At 40.3% G+C, this 21,397-nt stretch overlaps 1 protein-coding gene and 1 long non-coding RNA gene across 6 annotated transcripts in view; one reads left to right on the top strand and one right to left on the bottom strand.

Moving 5' to 3' along the window:
- Positions 1–16,925, top strand: part of Ift80 (intraflagellar transport 80) — a 115,567-nt gene extending 98,642 nt beyond the window's left edge. For all 5 annotated transcript variants that reach the window (XM_052731976.1, XM_052731978.1, XM_052731977.1 and 2 more), the window contains 4 exons: positions 581–670; positions 949–1,121; positions 10,384–10,507; positions 15,281–16,925. In XM_052731976.1, coding sequence (XP_052587936.1) covers positions 581–670; positions 949–1,121; positions 10,384–10,507; positions 15,281–15,391 — 498 coding nt within the window. In that variant the 3' untranslated portion in view covers positions 15,392–16,925. The remainder of the gene's footprint in view (positions 1–580; positions 671–948; positions 1,122–10,383; positions 10,508–15,280) is intronic.
- On the bottom strand, positions 13,682–15,272 carry LOC128106467 (uncharacterized). Its single transcript, XR_008216720.1, has 2 exons — positions 14,724–15,272; positions 13,682–13,892 (listed from the first exon to the last, which is right to left on the bottom strand). It is a non-coding gene; the product is annotated as an uncharacterized LOC128106467 (long non-coding RNA).
- Positions 16,926–21,397: the final 4,472 nt, after the last annotated feature.

Genomic DNA, 21,397 nt, shown 5'->3' with positions numbered 1-21,397 from the left:
GGTAACATTCCTTAGAATATATATTTCTGAAATGGCATTTAGATGTTTTTCTTTATACTGGCTTATTGGTGGCATTGTGTGAGAACTTCAATATTCCTCTTATTCCCTGTAAGTTATATTTCTTGTCACTTCTTCAAAAAAAATTGGAAACTCATCATCTTGAGTTATAAACTAGAAAAGAAATCCTTAGTAACTAGAAATAAAAAATTATGTTCAAAAGAAGTTCTCTGTATGATGACAATGTTTTTTAAATAGAAACGTACAGTGAATTTTTTTTTTTTTTTTTGAGAAAGGGTCTTACTGTGTAGCCCCAGCTGGCCTTGGACTTGCTGTGTAGGCCAGACTGGGCTTGAACTCACAGACACCTGCCTACCTCTGCCTCCCAAGTGCTGAGATTAAAAGTGTGCTACCATGCCTAGCTTCTATATAACTTTCTTATTATTAGTTTTTTTCATTGTCTTGTTTCATAATTTTTTGTTGGTAAATTAATTACTTAGTTGTATCACCCTTAGAATTCAAGCCACTGCTTCCAGGTAGTTTGGCTGCCTACTTAAGATACCTCCTCTGTATTTCACTTTAGGAGCAAAGCATGTGGGCTTGCCTGGCGGCTATGGCGGTTGCTAATCGAGATATGATTACTGCGGAGATAGCCTACGCAGCAATTGGTGAAGTAAGGAAATCATATTTGTGTATGTGCACATGAGTTTTTTCTTTTTTCTTTTTGGTTTTTTGAGACAGGGTTTCTCTGTACAGTTTTGGTGCCTGTCCTGGATCTCGCTCTGTAGGCCAGGCTGGCCTCGAACTCACAGAGATCTGCCTGGCTCTGCCTCCCAAGTACTGGGATTAAAGGCGTGCGCCACCACTGCCTGGCCACATGAGTTTTTTTTAACATAATTTATTATATTTGTATTATTATTGACTTGTGATATGTTTCTCTTCCTTTTTTAGATTGATAAAGTTCGATACATCAATGCTATAAAAGATCTTCCATCTAAAGAGTCAAAAATGGCCCACATACTAATGTTTAGTGGGAACATACAGGAGGCTGAGACATTACTTCTCCAGGCTGGCCTCATTTATCAAGCAATCCAGATCAACATTAATCTCTATAACTGGGAAAGGTAATAAGAACCCTTCCTCAGTTCCAAGACCCTTTTGACCTTCCTGTGTTCTGTCTGCAACTTAGATAATTATAGTATCTGGTATATTTAATAGTTTTCTAATGCTACAAGAAGATTTGTGAGTATTCTGTCTGGTAGATACTAACATTTTCAAGCCTGGAAAATATCATTTGTGGAAATTAATGTTTTGTCTGAATTTGTAATTGATTAGAAGTTGAGGTCTGAAGAAGAAAAGAGTCTTAAGATGCCTCCCAAGCCGGGCGGTGGTGGCACATGCCTTTAATCCCAGCACTTGGGAGGCAGAGCCAGGCGGATCTCTGTGAGTTCGAGGCCAGCCTGGGCTACCAAGTGAGTCCCAGGAAAGGCGCAAAGCTACACAGAGAAACCCTGTCTCGAAAAACCAAAAAAAAAAAAAAAAACCAAAAAAAAAAAAGATGCCTCCCAAATGTGTAATTTTAGTACTGGAGAGGTGGTACTAATGGTGGATTTGGTAGGGAAGACAGTGCATCCCATGTTAGCCAAATTGAATTTGAAAGACTTATTATGAGCTAGGTAGTAATGATCAGCTGAAGACTTGAACTCCAAAGATTGGAAGTAGACTTGTAGACTGAGAACTCAGAAGCAAATGGAGCAATCATTGGAGCATGTATAGAGTGAGGCCATCTCAACTGTGCTTGCGGGTAGATGAAAGAGAAACTGCAGATGATCCCATAGACCAGAGAAAGGGCGAACCACGGGCTGGAGGGGTAAAGTGCTGAGAGGGATGAAGAAAGGCTTATGGTAAGGAGTGCTCAGAAGCAGCCTTCACCCCTGCTGAGAAAGTGTCAGCTGTTCTTTGTGATACACTTAGTACCTCCTATCACTCCCTTATATGTGTGTCTCACAGTGAACAAAATTGTGTGACTCTGTGACCCAGAAATTACTGTATTATGAAACATACTTTTACATGTCCAAAATGTCTTTTCTGGACTTGTTTTTCTCTGGGATCAAAAATAACCCACATATCTTCCTTTTTTCCCCCTTTTATTGAAAATAGATTCTTTTCTCATAATATATCCTAATTATAGTTTTCCCTCCCTCTCTGCCTCCCAGTTCCTTCCCACCCACTTCCCCTCCTGTCTGGAGCCACTCCCTTACTGTTTGTCATTAGAAAAGGACAGCTTCTATGAGATAATATTAAGATATAACAAAGTAAGATATAGTAAGATAAAACAAAAACTAACATATTAGAATTGGACAAAAATAAACAGAGCCTGAGAAGGCACAAGAAACAGAGACCCACTCATTCTCACACTTGGGAATCCCATAAAACACTAAACTGGAAGCCATAATACATACATGCAGAGGACCTGGTGCAGACCCATGCAGGCCCTGTGCATGCTGCTTCAGTCTCGGTGAGTTCATGTGAGCTTTGCTCGTGTTGATTTAGAGGGCCTTGTTTTCTTGGTGTCCTCCATCCCCTCTGGCTCTTACAATCTTTTTGCTTCCTCTTCCATGGGATTCCCTGAGCTTTGTGGAGGGATTTGATGGAGACATCCTATTCAGGACCAAGCGTTCCAAGGTCTCTCACTTCCTTTACAATGTCTGGCTGTGGTCTCTGTATTCGTTCCCATCTGCTGCAGGAGGAAACTTCTCTGATGGTGGCTGAGCAAAGCACTGCTCTATGCGTACAGCAGGATGTCATTAGGAGCTTTTTCCTTTTCTTGTTTTAGACCAGAAACATTTGGTTTTGCCCTAGGTGCCTGGGCTGTTTAACCTCTGGTTCTTGGTCACCACAGCAGTGTTAGGTATAGGTTCCATTTTGTGGAGTGGCCCATAAGTCACACCAGTTCTTAGTTAGTGACTCCAACAAGCTTTGTGCCACCATTGTTCTTAGAATATCTTACAAGCAGGACACCATTGTAGATCCAATAATAACCCACATATCCTTCACTAGTAGGATTCATAACTCAAATCATCCTGAGTGAGGTAACCCAGACTCAGAAAGACAAACATGGTATGTACTCACTCATAGGAGGATACTAGATGTAAAACAAAGGATGACTAGACTGCTACTCCCAACTCCAGGGAGGCTACCTAGGAAACAGGACCCTAAGAAAGACATAGGGATCGCCCAATGACAGAGAAATGGATGAGATCTACATGAGCAACCTGGACGTGAGTGGGGGTAATGAAGGGCAAGGTTCGAGGGAAAGAGAGCTTAGGAGAGCGGGAGATCCCAGCTGGATCAAGAACAGAGAGGGAGAACAAGGAAAGAGATACCATGAAAAATGAAGACCCCATGGGAATAGGAAGAAGCAAAGTGCTAGAGAGGTCCCCAGAAATCCACAAAGATACCCCCATAATAGATTATTGGCAATGGTTGAAAGAAAGCCTGAACTGACCTACTCTGGTGATTGGATGGCCGAACACCCTAACCATTGTGATAGAACTCTCATCCAGTGACTGATGGAAGCAGATGCAGAGATCCACCCATGGCCAAGCTCCAGGAGTCCAATCGGCGAGAGAGAGGAGGGATTATATGAGCTAGAGATATTGAGACCATGATTGGAAAAAACACAGGGACAAATAGCTAAACTAGTGGAAACACATGAACTGTGAACCAATAGCTGAGGAGCCCCGAACTGGACCAGGCCCTCTGGATAAGTGAGACAGTTGTTTAGCTTGAACTGTTTGGGAGGCCCCCAGGCAGTGGGACCGGGACCTGTCCTTGGTGCATGAGCTGGCTTTTTGGAACCTAGGGCCTATGTGGGGACACTTTGCTCAGCCTGGGTGAAGGGAGGAGGGGACAGGACCTGCCTCAACTGATTCTACCAGACTGAGCTGACTCCCCAGGGGAGTGCTTGCCTTGGAGGAGGTGGGAATGAGGGGTGGATTGGGGGGAAGGCGAGGGTGGGGTGGGAGGAGGAAGGACAGGGGAATCCATGGCTGATATGTAAAATTAAATTAATTATAAAATTAAAAAAAATCGTAACTCTCAGACTACAAATTCTATAGCTATTTCATCTTCACATTTCCCTGAATAGAAGCAACAAAATATATGTTGTTAATTTTGTGATTAATATGCCTTAGTCTGTTTACACTCTCATGCAATAACCATCTGTATAACTCAGCTGCTCTATCTTTGTGCTTTATTTACATGAGTTTGTTACTGTTGTATAGTGTATAGAAGATCAGGAAAGATGTTCATTCTGGAAGAATGAACAACCCATTTCAATTGTAAGGTAATTAGAGATAGGATATGAGTTATATTAGTGAACTATATTGAGTAACTAATAGAACATTATACACCGTTGTTCTTAGAATATCTTACAAGCAGGATACCATTGTAGATCCAATAATAACCCACATATCCTTCACTAGTAAGATTCGTAACTCTCTCAGACAACAGATTCTGTAGCTATTTCATCTTCACATTTCCCTTGACTAGAAGTAACAAAATTCATTTGGTAGGGGAGCAGTTGAGATGGTCTTGCTATATAGCCTGTTCTTGCCTCAAGCTCACAGCAGCTTAAGGATAAAGTGATGTGTGTGTGTGTGTGTTTAGAGAAAGGGGTTATTTGGCCACATTTCCAAGTTACAGTTCATCATTTGGGGAAGTGAAGAGAGAAACTTCAGCTCTGTTATTACATCCACAGTCAGAGCAAAGCAAGACTAGACAGCCTTGCTTGCTTGCTTGCTTGCTGCTGTTCATGCTCAGGCAGCTTTCTTCACTTTTCTACAGTTCAGGCCCAGCCATAGAACGGTGCTGCACACAGTCAGAGTCAGTCGTCCCACACCTCAATTAACAATTAAGAAGATACCTGACAGACATGCCTACAGTCAACCTAATGCAGACAGCTCTGTAATTAAAACTCCTCCAGGGTGATTGGAGGTTGTGTCGGGCTGACAGCTAACTAAAGCTCAGTCAGCTTTTCAGAAAGATCTTATTTTTACTTCACATAGATTTCTGATTTTTCTTAGGACGGGGCAGGCGGCCATCCTCACAAACAATACTCTCTGTAGTTGAGGTGCCCTATCAAATGATGGTTTAAAAAATGCTTAGGGGTTGTGTCTAAAAGGAAAAGCAATTAGGGCATACATTTAGTCATGTACTTTTAGCAGCAGAAAAGCCCATACTTTTGTGAAGCATTGTGGAGGCCTGAACTCTACTTCATGGTGGATTATTCGTTTTGTGGGGAGTATGAGGTAGTGGTTAATCTGTACAAAGTCTTTTTTTTTTAAGATTCATTTATTCATTTTGTGTATGAGTGCTCTATCTGCATGTACGCATTTATTCCAGAAGAGGGCATCAAATCCCACTATAGATGGTTGTGCATTGCCTTTGTCAAGGTCATGAAGCTTTATAAGGAGTAGGATTTACAGGTGTCAAGTTCCAGGGTGCTCCAGACTTTGAGTAAATTCTTTAAGGAGCTGTCAGTCGATGGAGAGTATGAGGCCATGGGTTACTGATGAACGTCTACAAAGAGTAGAGGGCAGTGCAGCTTTCCTGAATGCCCATATTTTAGGGTCGCTTAGGAGGAGGATTCAGTGGGGTTAGCAAGACAACTCACTTGGAAAAGTGCTGGCCATTCAAGCGTGTAAGGACCTGAGTTTGGATTCCAAGCACCCACATAAAAACCTGGGTACAGCAGCATGGCTGTAATCATGGTGCTGGGGAGGTGGAGAGGAAGGATCCCTGGGGTTTGCTGGCCAGCCAATTTAGCTGAATTGGCAAGCTTCGTGTTCAGTTAGAACCCTATCTTTAAAAAGTAAGGTAGAGTGTCAGATGAGTGCTCAGACCTAACACGACATTTATAATATCCCAATCCAAGGCTTGGGGAAATCTCAGAAGAGGGAGCAGGAAGAATACAGGGCCGGAAGACAGGGAGAACTGCTTCTAACTGCTCTCTTCAGGGTATGACAGACACTGCAATCTTGATCTCACTGCAGCTCTGGTTACCTGCTCAAAACTGGCCCTGTCAGCAGTCAGTTATGGCTAGGGAGGGGTTCTGTGGCCCCTCTTCTGGTTCTAATATAGGCTACTGAAAGATTCTGGGGTTTGGGGAGTCATTGAATAAATCTCACCAAGGTAACACAGAGGACCCTGGTTAAACTTAGTGGGTCACTAAACACAACAAAAAGACGTGAATGTGCGAGAGAGGTTTGTAGGAGGGGGACGGGTGGGAGGGGATGAGAGAATGGAAGGTGAGAATGACAGAGTGCATTTTATACATGTCTGAACATGTCAGAGGACAAGTCTAGTTAATTATGAAAACATTTTGAAAAGTAAGGTGGAGACCAAGTGAGGATGACGCCCAGTGTCACCTTCTGACTTACACACACAAACACACACGCACAAACACACACGCACACACACAAGACTGTGCTTTGAAGTTGCTCTTGATTTATACAGTGCTTGCCTAGTGTATGCAAGGGAGAAAAAGAGTATTTAGCAAAATACGTCAGGAGGAACCAAACAGAAGAAATTGAAAAAAACCTTGTTATGGAAAAGCACATAAAAATAGTGTGATAACAGTCAGCTTCAGCACTGATTAGCTTTTGTACAGTCTTTATATCCTCCCTTCTCTTACCATTTATTTTAAGACAGACTACAGTTGTCACATTTTATCTGTATTTTAGTGTATCTCTAAAAGATTTTAGTAGCCATATACCATGATCACACTTAAAAATGATCAGAAATTATATCGAGTGTTCTTATTTCTCTGTTACCTATAAGTGTTTTATGGTTTGAATGGAGACCCAAAAAGACCCATATGCTGTGATTAGTTGCTACATTCTTAGATAGGTTCTATTCCATTTTGTGTTTGCATATAATTTTCCCATTGAAGATACTGGACCTTTAGAATTTCCTATCATCTTGACATTGTTGATTACATCTCTTTGGTGACTGTCTCCTGAATTAGCAACAAATTAGTCATGAATCTAGAGCCTTATCGGTTTAAGTTTAGTTGGGAAATGGGTAGAGGGAGAAGAAATAATGTAGCTGGTGGTATGTGTATTTCTATAATGACTGGGTCATTTGTGGTTTTATGATATCAGCAAGCATTGATGGTCACTGCTAGATCTCTTAATTCTTGAAGGATAAAAGGAAGTGTTGGATAATATAGTAGACTACTTCTGAGGTCCCTGAACTCTACCTCTGTTGAGAGCATCTGGAAGGGGATAGGTTTTAATTCATTCATGTGTTACTCTGCTTGAGAAACATGCTCTTACTGGTTTTGCGTCTGTGTTTCATGTTAGAATTTGGAGACTGCCTGCATCCTAGTAGAATGCAGAGCCTAAAGACTTGTGGGTAGGTAGCTTAGCTGTTTGGTGTCTACTTTGGACATTGAGTTAATGTTCTCTGAGAAACTGAAGTTAGGAGAGGAAGAAATGAAAGCTCCAAGTAGCCACATTGACCCTGTGTATAAGTGTTAATAAAATAATTCCTAATCATCTACCAGTTATATAAAGTGCTTTTGATTTGTTCAAGTTATGCAAAAGATCATATTTAGAAGTTATCATATCTTTTTATATAACTTCTTCCTATTTAAAATACATGGACTTATTCCAGCCCTAGAATCTAATGTCACATTTGTTTGGTTGCCAAACCATTTTAAAACTAGAGACACACTGTTCCCAAAACCCTTATATAATTTGAAGTAAGTTCCCTCCTAAATGTGGTGGAGAAACATTTTTACCCAGTGTGTATGCATTTAGAGACTACTTAAAATAGCACATATGTAAAATACTTTCAGCCATTACTCTTAAAATAATTAATGCATGTTTTATTATTATAATAATGACAGTAATGTAGATAATACTTGGGACCTACCCTCTGAATACAGGATTAGACATTACATTGTCTTTTCTGCATAACTAAATGTATTGATGTTTGCATACCAAATGACTTCCTTAGAATTTTTGAAAAGCCCCGGTACAGAATGGCTGCCTATGCATGCCTGCTTTCTCTTTTGCAGGCAGATGTCCCAGCCCGTCACTTACTGTAAGGGGCCAGTAGTGTGAGTCACCAGAGTCTCCACTGACACACAGCCCAGCAGTATCAGAGGCTTGGGTAGATGGAGGGCTAGAAGGAATAAGACATCTGTACTACCTCTGCTCGTCAGAGTCTCTGTTACTTAATTGTTGCCTTTTATTTTTCACTCCAATCCCCATCTGCTTGGCTCATTTTTCTGTAAAAGACTTAAAGTTACACAAAATGAGAGAACTCTGGAGTCTATGACAGTCAGTGCTCTGTTGCTGTCGAGAGACACCATGACCACAGCAACTCCTATAAAAGAAAGCATTTAATTAGGTCATGCCTGTAGTTTCAGAGGTTCAGTCCATTTCATCATCGCAGGGAACATGGTGGCATACAGGCAGACATGGTACAGGAGAAATAGCTGTGAGTTCTACATCCAGAGCCACAGGCAGTAGGAAGAGTGAGCCATTGGGCCTGGCTTGGGCTCTTGAAACCTCAAAACCCATCCCCAGTGACACACTTCCTCCAACAGGACTTTACCTACTTCAACAAGGCCCCACCTCCTATTCCTTTCAATAGTGCCAATCCCTGGTGACCAAGCATTCAAATCTATGAGCCTATGGGGTGCCATTCTCATTTAATCCACCACAGTAATATGTAACATATGTTGATATTTTGATCTGGTTTTTAAGAAATCATGTTTGTTTATTTTGGCATTCCCATTTGTGGTATTACTGAGTTACATTCACTTTTTTTTATATTGTTTTTGATAGCTCATTCAATTGCCTATCAATTGTCAATACACACTATTATCCAAAATACTTTAAATTTCTAAGTTTAGAGTGTGTGTGTGTGTGTGTGTGTGTGTGTGTGTGTGTGTGTGTGTGAGAGAGAGAGAGAGAGAGAGAGAGAGAGAGAGAGAGAAAGAGAGAGAGTGTTATGTGGGGGGAGTTCACATGCCACAGTGTAAACATGGAGGTCATAGGACCAGTTTGTGAAATTGGTTCTTTCTCTTCACCTTTATGTTGGTGCCAGGGATGGAACACAGGCTGCCAGATTTGCATGGCCAGTACCTTTCCCTGCTGAGCTGTCTTTCTGGCTCCAAAAAGTCTTTCAAAAGATATTATTTAGTTTGGCTAATACTGAAGAGTCACAAGTTATAAAATATTAATGTTTAGTTTTATCTAAAATAACAGATCTATAATAGTTGCATCAGATAAATCATAGTTGTCCTGATCATGTCATGGTATAATAGAATGCATGAGAACTTGATAATTGATGCACTTTTGACTACTTTTGTAACTGTTACCCATGCCTTAAAACAAGATGATGTAGACAGTGTAGAGACACATGCTCCACTTGGCTTGTCTTGACTCAAGTCCTATGAGTCCTGCACAGGCCCTAGTCAAACTTACATGGAAGCCTGGGCTGAGATAATATGTTCACTTCCTTGCAGGTTTTCACTGTTTTTAGTAATTCTCTTAGTATTAAATAAAGGCTTAACTTAAAATAGCATAATTTTGTAGATACATTTATTGAATTTATAAATACATAAAATTTTAATGGCTTCCTAACATTTTCTTTAAATTTTTAAAATTTAGTTCATTAAGTGATTGATTGGTTAATTTGTGTACATGTGCATGGGTGGAAGTCAGAAGACAACTTGGGGAAGTTGGTTCTTTCTATCGTATTGGTCCTATGAATTAAACCCAGGTCATCAGGCTTAGTGGCAAGTACCTTTACCTGCTAAGACACCTTGCCACCCTAGTACGCTATTTTCCAAGACTCAAATAGTAATAGCATTTGTCATACTGGTTTAATATTAATGTTTTATTGTATAAGATTTTAAATTCGACATAGTAATGCCACTTTTTAATTCCAAAAGTTTATTATAGGTTCACAAAATGTCAAGTATTTTCTTTTGAAGATTTCCAGTTTTACTGAGTGTTTTTCTTCCATGTCCTCTGCAGTACTCACCGGAGGAAGTAAAGACTAGCTCTCCCTTCAGAACACGTATAGGCGAGTGTAGGGTCTATAATACACTCCTCGTAAGTAGTGCTAGCACAATAGTAGACAAAAATGACACAGCATTTATATGTTGTATTTGTACAAGAGTAGCTGGGCAGCAAGAAGGGGTCATGTCTCATCTGGGCTTTGAAAAAACACATAGATGGCTAAACAGAAAAGGGCTTTCCAGATTGTAGGGTAAGCACAACAGCCATTGGCCCTCCCTCTAATTTCAAAACTCTGTTGTTTAGACACAGTGATACCGATAATCTGTGTAATTTCTCATTATAGGGCACTGGAGTTGGCTGTAAAATACAAAACCCATGTTGATACAGTTCTTGCTTATCGTCAGAAATTTTTGGAGACATTTGGTAAACAGGAAACTAATAAACGATATTTGCAATATGCAGAAGGTGTAAGTATTGCACAGTGTTTTATAGCAATGTGTATGCTCTATATAAAATGTTCGTCTTATGATGAAAGTTGCATGATTCATACTCTAATTTATAAAAGCATTATTTTTTCTCTTGTGATGTTGTCATTTTGCTTTGTGACTATATGGTTGTAGTCTTTTTTCTAGGATCTTGGTTGTTGTTGCTTGTCTGTTTGTTTGTTAACAGGTTCTTACTCTGTAGTCTAAGCTAGATTGGAGCTCACTGTCTAGCTCAAGATAACATCTAACTTGGAGGACCTCTCCTGCCTCAACTTCCTGAAGGCTGGGATTACAAGCATGAGACATCAGTTCTGGTGGTTTGGGTTTTTTTCTAGATGCTTTAGCTTTTTCTTTTTGATATCAGTTTTTATGATAATTTGTGTTGGGGTTGTATGTTACTTGATATTTTAGATAAATAATGTAGATGTCTAGGAAGAAAGCTAACTCTTAAATTTGTTTTCCCCATTTGAGAAAACATACACACAAAATCCAGCCCTTCCTTCAGTGAAGTTTTAGTTTATTTGTAAAGTATTTTTATTCTGAATTATGTGTCTGTGTGTATCTGTGTGTGAGTTTGTGCTCATGAGTGCAATGCCTGCAGAGGACAGAAGAGGGTGTCAGATCTCCTGGAGCCGGCATTATAGGCAGTTGTGAGTGGCCCCACATGGGTGCCAGGAACCAAACTCCGTGAGAGTATCCAGTGCCACTGAGCCATCTCCAGCTCAAATTACATTTTAAATAGCAAAAGCTTAGTATCCTTATTTTCTTTTTCTTGGTCTATGTAATATTTAGCAGTTGCTAAAGCATAATACCTCAGGTGTAAGTGATAGCTCAGCCAGAGGAACAGGGCTTTCTCGGTGTTTCTTTCCTCAAACAAGGCAACAGGGAACCTTGATTCCCTCTGGTGTTCTAGTCTTCTGCTTTTCTTCCTCATGGATGCCATGTGAAAGTTAACAACAACAACAACAAAATCACAAAACAGTGTTTTTAAAAGAAGAAAATGTTACTTAAAAATTTCTGAGCAGTGGTACAAAAATTAACCCTAGGAAAATAGCTTATGTGGCTGACATCTACTTGCTGATTGCCTGGTATCATTTGGATCTATCATAATCTATCATCCATATTTATCTATTTTGCCAAAATTATAGCCATATCTCCTATTTCAGAACTAAGAACTTCATAGATGTGTCATTAACAGCATGAGAAGTCGCCAGTAGAGGTGGAGTTCTGTTCTCTGCCCGTCGTTACACCAGAACACAGGATAGAAATTCTGCTTTACTGAAGACAATTCTTTTTTAAAAAGATTTGCTATTATTATCATCATCATCATCAGTGTGTGTGTGTGTGTGTGTGTGTGTGTGTGTGTGTGTGTGTGTGTGTGTGTACAAGTACTTGTGGAGCCCAGAAGGGACGTTGGGACCCGGATCTGCAGTTGTGGGTGACAGCAATCACATGATGTGGGTGCTGGGAACTGCACTCCAGTCCTTGCCAGTGCAGAAAGCTGTGTTGACTGCTGAACCACCTCTTCAGGCTCCTGGAGACGATGTGTGGTCAAGTTAGAGATGGCACCAGAAAGAGGACTCCATCGTCACTCCATTGGTCTGCTCCCACATTGTTACTGTTCCTTGGCTTCCTGTCTCTGGACTCTAAAAGCCGTTATTCTTCATCTTGTCATTTCTTTACAGTCTCTTCTTATTTGTGGAGATGTCATATTAGTCAGAGTGTTCTTTTTATTTTTAAAAGTTATTTTCATTTTATATACCAATCCCGGTTCCCCTCCCTTTCCCTTCTCCCGCTCCTCCCCACCTCCCCCTATCCCACCCCCATCCACTCCTCAGAGAGGGGAAGGCCTCCCTTGGGGTTAGGCAGAGTTTTAAGCCACTGCTTTGCGTCACCTTTCGCTGACGTCCCCTGAGACATGTCACTGCATATACTGATAAACTGGCCTGTTTCTCTGCCCTTTGCTGCTGGAATCTGTACCACTATGAATTTAGGAGAGTTGAGGGAAAATCGCCCTTTCTGACAGTATCTAAGGGCCTGTGGGAGGGGCATTTGGAAGGAGCAGAAACGAGAAGAGAGGTGGGGTGCATTGCGATAGAGATGGCAATGGTGGCCGTGAACCAGGTTCCAAGAATGCTCCTATCTCAAGGCCCTTTTCCTCCCTGCCTCTGTTACTAAGTCATCCCTTCTTCCTTACTGTCAGTTTTCGGGGCCACCAGCTTCTCTGATCACTACATTTGAAAACCACCTAGAAATTCATCTCGTGATTAGATGGCCGTGTTTCCCACTGTGCACCTGGCACGCACTGTCTCCTTCTCTGCTTTCAAAACCGTTACCATGTGTGACATGTACATTTAAAAAATTTGTTTATTATCTGTCTCTTTCACCATGATCTGCCTTTATTATCTTTATGAAGATAGGGTTTTTTTTATATAATATTTTCATTCATTATTGAACCCTGTACTTAGGACAAGGCTTAACATAAACAAGTGTTAAGTATTTGTTGAACGAGAAGGCATATAGGATAAGAACTGAAAACAGCGGATAGTGGTTTCAGTGAAGTCTCTAGGCCCAAGGATATAGTTCAGTGATGGAGCCCTTGCCTAGCCTATGTGAGATATTGGGCCTGATCCCCAGCTCTACGTTAAACAAAGCTTTCTGAAGGGTAGCTGATGAACAGTCATATTACAGTACCCTGAGTGAGAAGAATGAGGTGGGAGCTCCGGAGACAGAATTAAGAGAGGCAGGAAGCCAAAAAGGACTTGAGTATGTGATTACCGAAGGCAGTGTCCTAGAGGAGTCAAGAGAAGTGGACTCAGAGACCCATGTGAAAAGCTTAGCCTGAGGCAGAAGGAAAGCAGATGGGGTGATGGCCAGTATAGGTAAGTTTATGAGGATGGAGACCCATGAATTCATGCCCGATTGCCATCTTATTCTCTGTTCAAGTAGGCAGCCAATCTTTACTAAGAGTAGGCAAGCTGGGTACTGGACAGAGCCATTAGATACGGATTTTTAAATGCTTTTATGTGACTAAGAATTGACAAGGGATCAAAATAAGAAGTTCCAAATAGTTTGGCTCTCCCTATAGTAGAAAGTATGGCTTTTGATGTAGAAGTCACTTGAAACTGTCAGAGAACAGCACCTTTACCTAAAACATACTGTTAAGAGTATTTTTATTTAGGACTAAATTATCTGTAGAACATGGTCCTAAAACTGGATCAATGCCAGGTGAAATGAAGCAGCCAGGGTCTGCAGGAGACGGTCCGTCGTTGCATTCATTTTCAACAAGTGACTGCCGATGTCATCAGTTCAGTGGACAGATGACTGCTACTGCAACAGGTGGCGGGTGTCATTGTGTCCTGACTGACTAGGGAACCAAACGTAAGTCAGTTTAAGGCTGGAAGAAGGCCAAGGCAGTCAGCAAAGTTTCCCTTCCCTTTTAATAAGTGCTTGGTTAGACATGGAAATGTGCGCATTGCCATTTGAAAATTCAGCTGTGGCCCAGTTGAGAGTCAGTCTTCAATAATCTAATATCTGCCCTGCTTTTCGGCAGGCTGTCATTTGATTCTAGTCCAGACAGTTATCTTCTGGGCTAAAAGAAATTCTATTAATTATTAACCAGTCTATCTTATATATTATAGATACATATGGACAATTATTTTTAAGGTCATCAAAATATCAACAAATTACTTATAGGAAATTTAGACATAGCTTATTGGAATAAAAAAGAACCAAGTGATTCAGTCAACTACTACCACAAAATAGGTGTGCCGTTCTGTTAAGACGAAGCTGACCTCCCTGTTTCTTCAGATGAATCTGCTCAGGTGGCAGGCACTACTTTGGTCTGTTTGCCCCTATGTGGAGGGAAGAGCCTCTTCATTTCTGACCAAGTCTTAGAGCTTTGGGTCTGTCTCATAGTTTCAGCTTAGTCTAGGACCCAGTTTTTCCAATGCCTTGCCTCAGAGGACACACATTCCTAAATAAGTGATCTCCAAATTTCTTTAACGGTAGGTTCCTAAATAAACAAGTATTCCTAAAGAAATAAGTATTTCTAAAGAAATTGCTCATAGGACTCAGGGGCAGAGGAGTCCTTTCCCAGCATCAAGTCTAAGAAACTTAGAAAGGGATAGGTCTAGGCTAGGGTAGGCTTGCCCTTGTCATAGAAGACAAAAACAAACAGATATAAATCTTTTCTTACTCTCACGTGTCTCCCAGTCTTGCCTGTCCTCTGCTTCCTCTGATGGCTTTCATCAGTTGTGACTACACATCCCTCTGTCACTTTAAGAGTGGCTGCAATGGAGCCATCTGTGAAACAACATTCCCTTGTCTTCCTTGCGGCTGGGCTTCTTCTGGGAAACTCGGCTTATGAGATGGCCAGAGCAGAGCTGATGCAAACACACCCTACTTGCTGTCCGGCCCAGTTTGCTTTTGTGGGGAGCAGAGCAGAGCAGAGTGGCTTCTTTCCGTTGTTTCTAAGGTCTTGTGCAGGATCCTGAGGTTCTGTGTACTGCTTCCATGTGCTTTGTAAAGAGCTGCACAGAATTGTGGTCTTCTCAGTCACAGTAGGAGTCTTCCTTGTGCTATGTAATTGCTCTCTTGATCTTAAAGGTAGCTGGTGGGTTGTCAACATTACTTCTCTAATACTCCTCTCTCTCTATTTTGGAAGTCATATGTTCTGTTTTGTTTATTCTTGGTTACTTTGGATTAAATGAAACATAGGGTATAAGCACGACTCTCTTTTCCCTTCTGTTGTAGCTCCAAATAGACTGGGAGAAAATCAAAGCCAAAATCGAGATGGAAATTACTAAAGAACGAGACCGATCATCCAGCAGCCAGTCTGTCAAGAACGTGGGCTTAAAGCACTGAATGCCATGCTGACCGCTAAACTAGTTCAGAGTAACCAAAGATATGCATGTTTTGTTTGCTTTTAAAAAAGGCATAATTTTAAGGCTAGTGTTGTCTCTGAATGGTAGAGTACTTGCCTAGCATGCATGAGGCCTTGGGTTTGATTCCTAGCACTGTCAAAAGAAAAAGGCATTATCTTTAAATTATTGTATGCACTTTCCATGTACTTAATACTAAAAGTACGTTCAGGAAGATTAAGCACAAAATAATTGATATAATTCCATCATTTATATTTTTCTAGTCTAACAATTAACAAAATATTTCTATATGCTTATCTATGCCCGAGTAATGTTGATTACATTCCAGTTTTTTTATTTCTTTATTCCTGGTTCTTTAGTATGAGTAGCTATTAATGCTTATAATAAAGCCTTGAGTTATTTATAGTGTATGTTATTGTTAATTTTCATTTGATCTGTAAATTGTAAAGTATCTCCCATAGTTTGTAAAACAAAAATACGTGAGGATGGGTTTGGAGAAATGTTACAATGCGGGCACTTGTACACCAAAGTTGATAGTGTTGTTCAAATAACAAAAGCTGGGAACAACCCAGGTGTCCATCCACTGGCAGTTACATAGAGCAATGTGGTAGTCTCAGGCAGTGGAATTATTCTCTCATCAGAGGATTGAATTGAGACACATGCTGCAGCATGGATGTGCCTTGGGAAACTTACTCTCTGTGCAGTGAACATACCAGAGAAGTCAGTCCTGGGAGATTGTGCATACAGAAGGCACCTAGAATATGCAAGTTCCTCCAGGCACAAAAGAGAAGAAAGGAACAAGGCCTGGGGGAGGGAAGATTGGGGTCTTATTGTGTAACATGTGCAGAGTTTCTGTTTGGGGTGAGTAAGTTCTAGAATTGGAGAATGATGATTGTTGCATAACATTGTGGATGTTAATGAATCTCAACTGTCCTCTTACAAAGGGTTAAAGTGATGAATGTTATTTATTTGTTTACCATATTGAAGAGGAAGTAGGCAAACTCCCTTTTCTTCATTCTTCTTCTAACTTAAGAATGTTTAGGCGTAAGACCTAGAATCTGAATTTTCAAAGCTTGCCTCAGTGGGTAAACCTGTTTGACTGGCCTTGATCTAGTATATCCCAAATTACTGTCCACCAAAGCTTTTTAACAGTGACACAGACATCACTCTCAAGTGTCCCTGAACCTGTTCTTGGTGCGTTACAGAGCTCATGCACACTCACTGGGAAACATTGCCTCTTTCCCATCCATTATAATTCTCATGTAGGATTCTTTCATAGAAATGCTCCTTCTCAATGTGTTCCTTTTCTTTTATGAAATGTTGGACTGTTCAATTCTTGGTCCAGAATTTGGATACAAGAGTGTGTGTTAAGTTCATGAAATCTAAGGAATTTACTTATATGTTATACATGTTTTCTACATTGTTGAATTTCAGTGTAATGTTTAAAAAGAAAAAAAATGGTCAAAGGTTAAATTTTATGTTTAGTATATTTACCACAATAAAAAAGTAAAAAATAATGAAGTAAGTCTGTATTCTTTGATATAATTCACTTTTGACACTTAACTGCCTAGAGTTAGCAATAGACACCACAAATGCCATGGACCACAGCTGGATTGCCTTGAGTTCTGGAGTCCACAGGCTATCTGCACTTGTGTCTGATATGGCTATACATCTGGGATTCCCATAAAACCCCTCCATTTCAGGTTTGATAATTCAATAGAGTTGTTTATAGAACTCACTGGAAGTCTTTACTTAGGTTTTATTTAGGAGGGTAAATGGAAATGTAAACAGGCATGTAGAAGAGGCACATGGAGTAAGGCCTGGGGAAGAGGAAGGTCACAACAGAACTTCCACATCTTGACCTTACTGAAGTCAGGAGACTGGCCATCTTCCCCTCTCATAAATGTCTTCAACAGGAAGCTTCTTCCCCAGGTCTTGATGTCTTGGGGTGTTGTAGAATATTATTTTAAGATGTGTTACATTTGTTTATGCTGTGGAACATTTGTTTAATGATGCAAAGATGTGTTGCATTCTTTTATGTTGCATTTGTTTAACTCTGTGAAGCTGTGTTACTGTGCCTGTCTAAAACACCTGATTGGTCTAATAAAGAGCTGAACGACCAATAGCAAAGCAGGAGAAAGGATAGGCAGGGCTGGCATGCAGGGGGAATAAATAGAAGGAGAAATCTGGGAAGAAAAAGCAAGAGTGAGAGAGAACAAGGAGAGGAGGATGCTAGGGGCCAGCCACATGGCCACACAGCCAGCCATGTGTAAGAATGAAAGTAAGATTACAGAAGTAAGAAAAGGAAAAAGCTCAGAGGGAAAAGGTAGATGAGATAAATTTAAGTTAAGACAAGCTGGTTAGAAACAAGCCAAGCTAAGGCCAGGCATTTAAAGTAATAATAAGCTTCCATGTATGATTTATTTATGAGCTGGATGCTGGGTCCCCTAAAAGAACAAAGAGCCAAAGAGTAGGAGTGAAAAACAACCAACAACATTTTGGTGCTCCAATGTGGGCCCATATTTCCATGTAGGGCCTGAGAAAGCTGAAAAGAAAAAAGAAAAAGGACACAGCTCCTTTAAGAGATGTTGCTATTCAGCTGGCAGCACTAAATAGAAAGGACAAGCTAAGTAAAAAAACCCTTGTGGCAGTGTAGATACCAGCTTCCTACAGCTAGGAAGGTTGAATGCAGTTCCTGCTCGTGTATTTCTAACAGGGCTGTGAGCTTTAGGCTTGGCTTTCACGACCTGAGAAGTGGGTGGAACCAGGTGATAGAGCTGCTTTTGGAGGATTCAGCTGTAGCTTAGCAGCTTACAGTTTGTTCACAGGGTCAAAAAAGATTAGAGATATGCAATAAAAGAGATCCAGACAGAAAAAAAAATCTCTGAACAGGTTCCAGTGTGTTTTTCATTGCATGTAGGCTTAAGAAAGAAAAATATGGGTATAGACAGTCATAGAAACAAATAGTTTAAAAATAAAGTCTTTAATAAAGAGACAGTAAAAAGAAAAAAGCCATGTAAAGATGGGAAATACACAGGGAGTCTGGATCCTGAATGTTGTTATGTTGGTTTTGAATTCTTTGAATGCTAATAAACAAATAACATCTGCTGGCAGACATGGGCTTGTGAGCAGGACTGCAAAGTTGAACCAGTTTAGATACTTTAGGGCTATCTTAACTTTAAAAAAGAATTTAAAAAATATACTTGTCAAATGGAAATAAAAAAATGCTTTGGAGTTTTGTTCCCACAAAAGACAAGAGGCTGTGGATTCCTTCAGGAATGAGATGGATCAGGTTTGATCAGGGGAGACCTCCTGAATCTTGACAGGTGACATCAACATAGGTTATAGCTGGTCTTCCCAGGACTGGGCCAATATGCCAAATTTCCTCAGGGACCCTAAAGATGCCTTCACCCACAGATAGCAGGAAGCAGTTTGGAGAACAAAACACCCACATTCCCAAGAGGGGTGTGGGAGGCTTTTGGTTCTTTAGTGGGTTGTGATGTTTGTTGTAATTTAGAGGAATATAGGACAAAAAGATAACTATTAATCTCAGATATTTTGCATTAGCATGGATTTTGGTATATTGGTAAAAATTTAAAGTTAATTTTGTTACTATATATATATTTTTTTTTCTACTCTTGTTTGGGGTATTGTACTTATACAGTTCATTTAAAAGTACAATGTATAAATAAGAAATGAGGTTAGTAGTTAATGTATAATTAAGCTTGTAGTCACATTAGGTATGTGTTTAAGGTTAAATAGGTATATTTTAGATTAAATGGCATTCAAACACTTCAAAGACCTACAGAATATGGCATTTAAAATGTTTTGTTAACATAGGCTTTTCATGACAATGAGACACATCTGCTCCTGGAAGTACCAATTTATTTTATATAAGGATGATGGGCATCAAAGAAACCCCATAGAAATTTGCTTTCATTGTGGCAAGATTAGCCATTTGGGGAAGAAACTACTTTTGCCTTGACTGTTTGACAGTATGTGGTATAAAATGGACATGCAGGACCAACAGGAAAGTGACTGCTGAACTTTATCAAAACAAGGTGGGACAGTCCTTCAGGGTTCCTGCTTCATGGATGAGTTTGCCAGACATTTTGCAGGACATAGAGGAAAGCAGCTGATGAACTTTGCCAATACAAGGTGGCAGGACAGTCCTTGAAATTTCCTGTTTCATTGAAAAGTCTGCCAGATACTCTGGGCCTGTAGGCTGAGGATGGATGCCCCAACATTGCAGAGGAACTTTGGGTGACTGTCCAGGCAGTCAGATGTCTCTGTCATTTCTAGAATTTTGGAAGTTGCTTGCAATGCACTTTCTGTTTACTCAGATAATATTATATCCTTCTGGGGCCTTTGATGGAGTTGAAGACTAGAAAGGTATAGTTGCAGTTTTCCTTAGTTATGATAGAAAGTGAATTAGGTAGAAAAATTTCGACTAAGATGGGATGATGGTGGAGTATTTTCTCTGAATTTGCTAAACACAAATGAACAGAATATTGTAAATGTAATTTTTGATAACTTTTGTTGTGTATAGTTTAACTATGTTAAAGTTAAAACTTTTCATTTTTATTTAGACAAAAAGGGGGAAATGTTGTAGAATATTATTTTAAGATGTGTTACATTTTTTATGCTGTGGAACACTTGTTTAGTGATGCATAGATATGTTGCATTATTTTTTGTTGCATTTGTTTAACTCTGTGAAGCTGTGTTACTTTGCCTGTCTAAATCACCTGATGGTCTGTTAAAGAGCTGAATAGCCAATTGTGAGGCAGGAGAAAGGATAGGCAGGGCTGGCAGGCAGAGAGAATAAATGGAGAAATCTGGGTGGAAAAGAAGAAAGAACAAGAGAACAAGGAGAGGATAATGCTATGGGCCAGCCACCTAGCCACAAAGCCAGCTGCAAGTAAGAATGAAAGTAAGATATACAGAAGAAAAGGAAAAAGCCCAGAGAGAAAAGGTAGACGAGATAATTTAAGAAAAGCTGGTTAGAAACAAGCCAAGCTAAGGCCAGGCATTTAAAGTAATAATAAGCCTCCATGTGTGATTTATTTATGGGCCCCCCAAAAGAACAAAGAGCCAAAAGAGTAAGAGTGAAAAACAGCCAACAACATTGGAGTTTTCTGTTTTGTTTTTAAAATCAAAGTTTGATTATATATGCATTATCAATTAAAACATCGGCTTTTGTCTTAGAATTTCTATTCCTGTGGTAAAACATCATGACCAAAGGCAACTTTGGAAGAAAGGGTTGATTTCAGTTTTTATGTCACATCACAGTCCATCATTGAAGGAAGTCTGGTCAGGAACTCAAACACAACAGGGACCTGGAGGCAGGAGCTGATGCAGAGGCCACAGAGGAGTGTTGCTTACTGGCTTGCTCCTCATGACTTGATCAGCTTGCTTTTTTATAGCACCCCAGAACTAATTCCTCCCCAGGGGTTGTACCACCCACAGTGGCCTGGGCCCTCCCATACCAATCACTGATTAAGAAAACACACTACAGGCTTACCAACAGGCAAATTTCATGGAGGCATCTTCTCAGTTGAGAGTCCCTCTTTCCAAATAGCTATAACTTGTGTCAAGTTGACAATACAAACTAGCCAGGACAGCCATGCAGTTGAAATTCATCTCCAGGCCCCACCTACTTCTTCCCTATGGTTGGTTCTTCTGGCAACCGCACGCTGTCTAGGTTCCTTTCCCAAAAATCACCCCATTTATTGTAACAGACACCCTATCAAACAGGACAGTTCTGGGACTTTGGAAGTTCTGTCCCAGTTACCCCCCTTCTTCATCCCCCAAAGCCCAGGTAGACTCTATTATAGACCACCCCTGGTCTTTGTAATTTCCCAGTGAAGTTGACAACACTGAATTCGACTCTCAGCCAACCAGGCCAGTGTGAATCACCAATTGTATATGATAAATGTAACTAAAGAAGATACTGGTGTATTACCCAAGCCCCATCTAATCTCTTAGTATA

The sequence above is a fragment of the Peromyscus californicus genome, unplaced genomic scaffold (genome assembly GCF_007827085.1).
Source record: "Peromyscus californicus insignis strain IS unplaced genomic scaffold, ASM782708v3 Scaffold_9__1_contigs__length_137607984, whole genome shotgun sequence".
Classification (NCBI taxonomy): domain Eukaryota; kingdom Metazoa; phylum Chordata; class Mammalia; order Rodentia; family Cricetidae; genus Peromyscus; species Peromyscus californicus.
This window is presented reverse-complemented; position numbering and strand designations above follow the sequence as displayed.